Source organism: Lolium perenne, chromosome 1, assembly GCF_019359855.2.
Source record: "Lolium perenne isolate Kyuss_39 chromosome 1, Kyuss_2.0, whole genome shotgun sequence".
Taxonomy (NCBI): Eukaryota; Viridiplantae; Streptophyta; class Magnoliopsida; order Poales; family Poaceae; genus Lolium; species Lolium perenne.
The window spans coordinates 125603533-125613469 of record NC_067244.2 but is presented as its reverse complement, the minus strand read 5'-3'; the positions used below and the strand labels follow the sequence as shown (position 1 = coordinate 125613469).

At 47.1% G+C, this 9937-nt stretch overlaps 1 protein-coding gene across 1 annotated transcript; it reads left to right on the top strand.

Annotated features, from left to right (window-relative positions):
• The first annotated feature begins 404 nt into the window (after window positions 1-404).
• Window positions 405-5955, top strand: LOC127301233 (sulfate transporter 3.1). The gene is made up of 11 exons (XM_051331452.2): window positions 405-735; window positions 1004-1373; window positions 1468-1847; window positions 2443-2508; window positions 4002-4115; window positions 4226-4342; window positions 4418-4831; window positions 4916-5106; window positions 5184-5269; window positions 5390-5466; window positions 5551-5955. The coding sequence occupies exons 2-11, from the start codon at window positions 1031-1033 to the stop codon at window positions 5698-5700; spliced, it is 1938 nt and encodes a 645-aa protein (XP_051187412.1). The 5' UTR covers window positions 405-735; window positions 1004-1030; the 3' UTR covers window positions 5701-5955.
• The last annotated feature ends 3982 nt before the right edge of the window (window positions 5956-9937 follow it).

The window sequence follows — 9937 nt, the reverse complement described above, 5'->3', positions numbered from 1 at the left end:
GAGGAGGAGAGGCGGCGCGATGAGAGGCGGGGTGCGGGAGTGGATTGGGCTGGGCGATTGGCTTGTGGAGAAGAGCCAGAGGACGAACGGGATTGGGGAAAGGAGGACACGCTGGGATTGGGGAGAGAGGGTCGCGCGAGGATTGGCGGCTAGGGTTTCACTGTGGGCTGGATGCTCTATTTTATACCGCGCGGTGACTGCAAATGCACGGTCGAGATTCTTTGCCGGGCACCATCCTAGGGCTGAGAGATGCTAATCTCTGTGAGTCCCCCTATGGGGGGCATCTATTATATCTCTTAATGTGGGACGTGGGAGCACGCAGTATTTGCCCGGGTAAGTACGGTACGTGGACAAGCGAAACTGCAGCTATCTAATCCATATTATCCGGACTCCGGACCGGAGGAGATCAACCCTATTTGGACCACATGGCCAATACTCGGAATCTGTCGTCTGGTATCCATCCATATCGTAACACGACCTTGAGTATTCGCAGTCTATATATATATATAGTTATCCGCAGCACATACATGCTTTCCTTTTTCACATCGACATATCGAGAGCAGCATCGCGCGATCCCTTACAAAATCTCGCAAGGAACCCAGTGAAATCAACAACGACCACGACGACGATTCGCCGGGGAACCGCCTTCCGCGGCTGCGGAGCGGTAGGTGCATCGATCGCCCACCGGCGGTCGGCGTTCGTGGAGCTCATATCAGCTCCTCCTCCTTGCAGCAGGTACGTACGTACCATGGATGCATCTCTATCGACATGGCCAAGATCGATGGTTTACCTAATTAATGTGTTTAATTGACCGGAATTAATCGACTTTGTGCGCATATGGTATCCAGTTAATTTAGCCAGTAATCGACAGGCTATATATGTGCGCGCACAGCTCCAAAGTATTTCCATCCACACACAGCACAACAGTAATTCCAACGACAACTCGGTTATATGCATGCCTGTGGACAACTAATCTTTGCTACTTACTGTAAACTATCTCCAGGTTCGCTAGCCAGCGCCAACGAGAATCATGGTGGGGATGCAGGTCGTCGACGTGCCGAAGCTGGCGGCGCCGGCGCCGGCGCGCGTGCCGGTGCCCGCTTCGAAGCCGTTCCTCCAGACCCTCGGCGCCAACCTGAAGGAGACCTTCTTCCCCGACGACCCGTTCCGCGCCGTGGCTCGCCAGGAAGGCCGCTGCCGGCGCGCCGCGGCCGCGCTCCGGTACGTGTTCCCCTGCCTGGAGTGGCTTCCGTCCTACACTCTCGGCGCGCTCCGTTCCGACCTCATCGCCGGCGTCACCGTCGCCAGCCTCGCCGTCCCCCAGGGCATCAGCTACGCCAAGCTCGCCGACCTCCCGCCCATCATGGGACTATGTAAGTATACTTATCAGTTATCATTACAGGTGACATTGTTGATCGATCGATTCCAGGCGTGACGTATATGGAGTATATTTGTGTATACATACAGACTCTAGTTTCGTGCCAGCGCTGGTGTACGCGGTGATGGGGAGCTCCAAGGACCTGGCGGTGGGCACAACGGCGGTGGGGTCCCTGCTGTTCGCGGCGATGCTGGGTAAGGAGGCGTCGCCGGCGGACAACCCGGAGCTGTACATGCACCTTGCATTCACGGCCACCTTCTTCGCCGGCGTGTTCCAGGCCGGACTGGGCATCCTCAGGCTGGGATTCGTGGTGGACTTCCTGTCGCACGCCGCCATCGTCGGCTTCATGGGCGGCGCCGCCACGGTGGTGTGCCTGCAGCAGCTCAAGGGCCTCCTCGGCCTCCAGCACTTCACCACCTCCACCGACGTCGTCGACGTCATGCGAGCCGTCTTCTCGCAGACCCACATGGTCAGACACGTTTCCTTCTTCATTTGACGCGTGCAAAGTGTTTCTCTTACCGTCCTGCTCGATCATGCATGCAAGTTAAAAACACCGCTACTACTCTCTCTGGACCAAATTAAACTTTTTTGGTAAAACTTCGAGAGCTTTAGAGCAAGTACAATAAGTCCTTGTCAGCTGGCTACAAGGATTAAAATAGTATATAATTGCTTAGTTGGAGGAGAGAGGGGAGGAGAGAGAAGGAGAGTGGGCTCTTATGCAAGAGCCAGCTCTAGCACATGCTCCTAGGCACTTTGTGAGAGTGAAAGGTGAGCCACATATTGATTAAGTACTACATTTTTATAGCTCACTATTGTATATGTTGGCTCTAAGTTGGCTACAGATGACATGGCACTTGGCTTATAGCCAGCAGCTGGCTATACTATTGGAATTGCTCTTATTAAACTTCGGGAGGTTGGTAACAGTTAATTAGCAGCCAGCCAGCTACGCAAATTAATTACGGCTGGAGGGAGTACAGCAGTACATCTATTTTGTACTATACTGCACGTGTGTTCAGATTATGACAAATATGTTTATGTCGTGTGTGTTATATTTGTGACGACAGTGGCGATGGCAGAGCGTGCTTCTCGGGTTCTCCTTTATCGTCTTCCTCCTCGTGACTCGCTTCTTCGTAAGTTTCTTACTAGTACATTAATTATCCTTTCCTTCTAAGAGCTATTGTCATATCACTAAAGGCCTTCATAAAACTAGACTCATACAGTAGGTTGGCTATAGATTAGCTATAAGACTACCCACAATGAAAGTTATAGGTAGTATCATAAGGATTGGTATAGCATTTTCATTCATGATAGGGCAATTAAAATGAGAGATATGATAGTTGTATCATAAGTAGATACCGTATCATAGCACGTATGCAGAATTATAGGTAGTATCATAAGGATTGGTATTGCATTTTCATTCATGCAAAAGATGATGCAAAAGATGACGTGATAGTGCAATTAAAGATGAGAGATATGATAGTATTATCATAAGTAGATACCGTATCATAGCACGTATGCTAATTTTTTTAATATCAAATACATTTTATACATAGATTTGTATTTGAGATTTCACAAATCAAATTAATATAAGAGACTATAATACTAGAACATGATATCATGCATTGTGAATATATAAACATGTAGTAGTATCAGACGCATGATACTTCTGTACGATACTATGCATTGTGACTAATCTAAGGATTGATATAGCACTAAATGCTTCCTTGTGAGGAAAGTTGATGGTTGGTCACGTCTGCTAAAAGCTTGTACATCGGTTGCATGCTACCTCTTGATTCTCGTTTAGTGTGCTATAGCCGGGCTCCTAGTATAGAGTCGGCTCTCTTCTCTCTCTTCTTTTATCTCTCCTCCACCTAGGATTTCGCTTAGAGCATGGCTAATAGAAGAACCTGTTGCCGGCTCTATATCATTGCCATATCACTAAAGTCCTTCATAAAAGTAGACTCGTACGGTACGATGGGTATAGATTAGCTATAAGGATTGCTATAGCACTAAATTCTTGCATGCGAGGGAGCTGATTATTGGTCGAGAGGAGTAAACGTCTATTAAAGGCTTTTACATCGGCTGCATGCTACCTCTTGATTCTCGTTTAGTATGCTATAGCCGGACTACAAGTATAGAGCCCGCTCTCTTCTTCTCTTCTTTTATCTTCCCTCCACCTAAGATTTTGCGTAGAGCAAGTACAATAAGGTCCGTCAGCTGGCTATAAGAGATAAAATATTATTTTTTTGCTTAGTTGGAGAAGTGAGAAGAGGACAGAGGGGAAAAATAGGCTCTTATACAAGAGGCAGCTCTTGCACGTGCTCCTAGATACTTTGTGAAAGTAAAGGGTGGGCCATATTTTGAAAAAGTAGTACATTTTTAGACCCAATTATTCAATAATTTGGTTATAGATGACATGATAAATCACAATAACCAGCTGGTGGCTACACTATTGTTCTTGCTCGTACATAAAATCCACTATAGCCAATTGAATAGAATCTATTGTACACTTGTTCTTACATGGAAACCACTATAGACTGACTAAGATCGATCTATTGTACCTGCTCTAAGCACAAGGTGTTAGGTAGTAGTAATTTCCATCTTTCTTAATTTCTATCTACAGAGCAAGAGGCGGCCCAAGTTCTTCTGGGTGTCGGCGGCGGCGCCGCTGGTATCTGTCATCGTTGGAAGCGTTCTGGTGTATCTCATCCATGGGGAAAACCATGGCATCCAAGTGGTAATTTAACTCGTCTACCTGGAGTAAAAAAGATCGATGTGATTGACTAACTGCCAACTACAGTATATATATAAAATATGTAATTTCCTTTCTGTTGAACGTACGTCCAGATTGGCAACCTCGCCAAGGGCATAAACCCGGCGTCGGCCAAGAACCTGATCCTGTCGCCGCCGCACATGATGGTCGCACTCAAGACTGGCATCATCACCAGCCTCATCGGGCTCGCGGTAAGCCGCCCTCCGGCCATATAATTGAAGTTCAAAAGGAGACAAGTACTTAGCTAGCGTGTGCATGCACTGCAGGAAGGGATCGCCGTGGGGCGGAGCTTCGCCATGGCCAAGAACTACCACGTAGATGGCAACAAGGAGATGATCTCCTTCGGCCTGATGAACATCATCGGGTCCTGCACCTCCTGCTACCTGACCGCCGGCCCCTTCTCGCGCTCCGCCGTGAACGTCAACGCCGGCTGCAAGACGGCCATGTCCAACGCCGTCATGGCGGTGGCCGTGGCCATCACGCTCCTCTTCCTGACGCCGCTCTTCCACTACACCCCGCTGGTAGTGCTCTCGGCCATCATCGTGTCGGCCATGCTGGGCGTCATCGACTTCCCGGCAGCCGCGCGGCTCTGGAAGGTGGACAAGCTCGACTTCTGCGTCTGCCTCGGCGCCTACCTCGGCGTCGTCTTGGGCGACATCGAGATCGGTCTCTCCATCGCAGTACGTCCAATTAATCACGCCCATTCCGCACTTGGTTACAAGAGAGACATTGGTGTGTGGTGACCAAAAACTATCTGACTTCAGGTTGGGATATCGGTTCTCCGCATCCTGCTCTTCGTGGCGCGGCCGAGGACCACGGTGCTCGGGAACATGCCCAACTCGACCATCTACAGAAGGATGGACCAGTACACCATGGCAGAGACCGTGCCTGGGGTGCTCGTGCTGCACGTCGACTCGCCTATCTACTTTGCCAATGCCAGCTACCTGCGAGAGAGGTGAGTGAAATCAGACCACAATCCACTGTACAGAATACGAAAACATGAAGTGGTTGATATATGTACGTTGTGTTTAGGATCTCGCGGTGGATCGACGAGGAGGAGCACCGAATCAAGGATGCAGGTGAGGAGAGCCTGCAGTGCATCGTCCTGGACATGGGTGGTGAGTTCTTCTTGCACCGACTCTCGAGTCTACATCAGACTCTTCTGTACAATCATATATTCATATATATACACTATTCAAATGCGACGACGTTGAGATTGATCACATCTTTTTATGCAGCCGTTGCCAGCATCGACACGAGCGGGACGAAGCTGATTGAGGATCTCAAGAAGAGCCTAGACAGGAAGAGCATGCAGGTGGAATCAGTACTAGTTTAATTCGCTCGAGATCTCCCTAGTTTAAGCAACACTTCCTTAATTGTGATACAAATACGTCTGCAGATTGCGCTGGCGAACCCGGGGAGCGAAGTCATGAAGAAACTGGACAAGTCCAAGGTGCACGGGCTCATCGGCGACGAGTGGATCTTCCAGACGGTGGCCGAGGCGTGCGACAACGCGCTGCTCAACTGCAAGATAGCAAGGAGTGTCTGAAACTCTTTTCATATGAATGGAATCTAGTCACAGGCCATTATATTGGAGTACTATGTAAAACATCTCTACCAAATTACTGCATCACACGACCATCGGCAGCGCGCGCAGATGTTTTGTGTGGGCACATCCACGTTTAGCGTTGTGCGTAGATGTTTTGCATGGATACAACCAAGTTTAGCCTCGTCCATCAGTTTTGTTTACACAAGTTTTAGCTGCTAGCTATACCCTATATAAAAGCCTAATCAGCTCACCGCACGTGAGATTTTCTTCGGGTACCGTAGATGAACAATTTATTCTTTCCTTACTCTAGTCGTGATGAGACGCGTGGTTTTTTTTTTTTTTTTTTTTTTTGTTTTTGTTTCCACCACTTTGATTCCAGTTTACCCGTTCTCTTTGTTTCATTTTTTTACAAGAGTTACTGGTTACCGGTTCTAGGCTGTTTTTCTCAATCTCTTCCGGTGATTGTGTTGTTGTCATTTACAGTGGGAGGTCAAAGCGACGCAGACGTATCTAGAAGCTTCACTGCTTGGACTCGCAAAACACCCTAAAAAATAGAAGTTTCGGTGTTCCACCGCATCTATCGGCTCCAATCAGCTCCCCATAGCTTCCGCCCACCTTCTCACTAGCACTGGTGTCATCCTCTTGCCTCCCCACCGCCTCCTCTCCACGCCTCCCTCCTACTCCCCGACCTCCACATGCAGTAGTTCCATGCGAACATCCGCCTCTAGCTCCAACCGTCATCCGGCGCTCTCCTTGCCACCGCCACGGGGCCGTCCTCACCCACCGCGCACACCGCCGATAGGAGCTTCATCTCCATGCTCCAACCTAAGAAGGTCCTAGCTATCCCCCACAAGCCACAATCCTAGCGGCCCGTTTCCATTACCATATGTCTCACTTTCCCATTGCTTCTCTCTCACAACCGCCATACAGTGCCTCAAGATGTCCAAGCCTGTGCACCACCGGCCAGCTCCGCGCCTGGCCTAAGACACGCCTGGTTGTCCAACAAACCCGAGGCCCACTAAATCACGAGGGCTGACAACATCCCATTATTGTTGATGTTACATTTAGCCCGATTATAGTTTGGGCTTGTATACAACTCGTTCGAATATTTGTAATAACCAGCCTAATAAACTGTGAGAGAGGGAGTATCATTTTTTCCGATAAAGGGCGCTTCATTACTCAAAATATTCAAGCATTACACCCAGCCTCTGCATAACTAAGATGCACACATCCGTTCAAGTATCAAATCTAAACAAAAATATAAAAGATCGATCGAAAGAGGCAAACTAAACTATGCTACATTGGTTTCAATCCGCCTAATATGCAGCCACCCATGTCGGAAAATAAACTCCTTGGCCGTGTTCTCCAACCGTGTAGACACCTCCATAAAGAGGTCTCATCCCTCCAAGGGCTGAAGTGGCGACCATGAACGTTGCAAAGTCGTACATCGGTAAATGACCTGCATGAGAGAAGAATTCTTGTCATTAAAAACCTTGTCATTTCTACATAGCCATAGCGTCCATACGACTGCAATCGCGCCCACTCTGATAAACGTTTTGTACCTAGTATCTACCCCATTTAGCCAATTGCCAAATATATTGACAACGCTACGAGGCGGGTATAAGGTAGAACCCATCTGAATGATTGACCATATAGATCTAGCAAACCTAGAGTTGAAAAAAAGATGTTTTATTATCTCATCTTGGTGATAAAAAACACATTTCTTAAAACCGTGCCACTTGCGTTTAACAAGGTTGTCTTTGGTTAAAATCACACCGCGACGAAGGTACCATGCAAAAACTTTCGTTTTCAGTGGTATCTTCATCTTCCAAATGTACTTATTATTGATAACCGGTTGACAGGAATGGTAAGCGCCCTATACAATGAATTAACCGAGAAAACACCGTTCTTGGTGAGGCTCCATCGGAATTCATCAGTCCCCTCAGATAATTGTGTTGAAGCTAAACTATGTAGCAATTCATTCCAACCAATCAATCGGGGGCCAATTAGAACACGTCTGAACGTCATGGAGGGAGGAGAAGTTTCCATAACCTTCTGCAAGGTATCTTCCTTATAACGAACAATATTGTACAAAGCTGGTTATAGTTCCCGAAGCGTAGTTGTTCCCAACCATCTATCTTTTCAAAACCTAGTCTCCGCCCCATTCCTTATGGAGAACGAACCAAAAGAGAAAAAGTGCTTCTTAGTTGCCATAATGCTAGCCCAAAAGTGAGAGTCTCCAGGTTTCCAAAATACATGAGATAACGCTTTTGAGCCCACATACTTTTTCCTTATAAGTTGTTGACATATACCATCCTCGGTTAATAACCTGGCCAACCATTTTCCTAGCAAAGCCCTGTTCTTAACTTCAAGATCATGAACACCAAGTTCACCTTAATCTTTTGGACGGCATACAACACTTCATTTAGTTAACCGATATTACTTCTTCTCGCTATGCCCTTGCCAAAAGAATATTGAATGTAGATAATCTAATCTTTTCAAGATTCCTTTGGATAGATGGAAGAAAGATATCATATAGAGTACCATATTCGTAAGTACTGCATTTATGAGAACTAATCTCCCCCAAGGGATAACAGCTTTCCTTTCCAACTGCTTAACCGCTTCTGAAGTCTTTCCTCGACGAGTTTCCACTCCACCAACATCAGTGTCCGATAATGAATCGGAATACCAAGATAGTTGGTCAGAAAGGAGCTAAGACCACATCTGAATAAGTCGGTGTAAAGGTTGGCATCATCATTGGCCTCACCGAAAAGGAACAGTTCACTTTTATGGAAATTAATTTTGAGATGAGGCAGTTACTCGGATGCCGTTAGAATTAACTTCAAATTTCGAGCTTTTCCAAATCGTGTTCCATAAAAAGAATTGTATCATCGGCATACTGAAGGATAGATATCACCATCCACAAGATGTATTCATTAATTTTATTATATAAAGGGAATATATTAATATCAAAAGATACCAATTACACCCAGCCTCTGCAACAACGCCCCACCCTAATGGCAGTACGGATGCACATAGCCAAAAAAGAGTAAAGAAAACTAAGAAAAAAGTCCCGCTACAGCCTTCTAGACCTAGCAACAGTAATACAACCACCACCGTGACAACACCTGATCCAGCAAACTGCAGGCAAAATATGCACTGTTCCATTCGCCAGCGGAGCTTTCCGGAACTCATCTCTCCAGCCAGAACAAAGCAAACTGACCTCGGGTAGATCTTCATCTTCGCTTGCGAGAAACCCGAGGACCGCCACCAAAAATAAAGCAAGACCAGCAGCCCCCACGCCGCCAGTCCCTCCTGCCACGTCACCAGGGAAGAAGACGGCGGCGCGAATCATGCGTACCACCGCTGAACCGTCACCGGGGGCGGAGGCCGCCACCGCTCCACCGAATCCTCCATGGCTACTGAGGAAGAGCATCAGGCCCCGGCCATGTATTCATTAATTAGCTTGTAATAAACCGGTCTAGAGTTAAGATAGTTGTTCTCTGGATCATGTCCCTTGTAAGTTTGCTATGGAGAAGAAGCTGAAGAAGCACCCTGTACTTCTCTTTCTTACAGCAGGAGTTCCACATAAAAGCTAATGGTGCTTCCGGATGTCCTAGATGCAACAAGTAGGCGTTTGATGCTGAGAAGAAGCAGGTCCCAGCCCCCCTAATAATCTGTCCAAATGTCTTCCAAAAGGCGGATGAAGCATATCGTGAAGGTGAATTCTAAACTTTGCAATAAAAGATTATATGCATCAACCGATGCGGAAGCTGGGGTTTTAATCCCCTTTACAAAAGATTAAAAAAAAAAGTCCACTTTGCTCGCTGAACTAGGAGTGACCGAAAAGTAGTCGAAACAACTTGAAATTTGGTTAAATAACCTTTTAAAATATCCGGATACAACAGAGTACCTATGCAGCGTGATTTGCATGTATTTACTTGACAGTATGTTACAATTCGAAGTGTAAGAAATTACAGCGGTTTGTAGATGGTAATGGAGAAGAGCTCTCTGCCTCTCCGCCATGTCCGTGCTCTGTAAGCACATTCTCGCCTTTGCGATGGAGATTCAGGCTCCTCCGTGCTGAATTACTATGCCAGAACACTAAAAGGGCTACGGCTGCAAAGATTTGCATGCACTCGCCTACTTGAGATGAAACCGGATCAGATCAACGCAAAGAAGATCACGAGAATTGCTGATAGTATCTGAAGCGTCAAGAAGAGCAGAAACCTCCAGA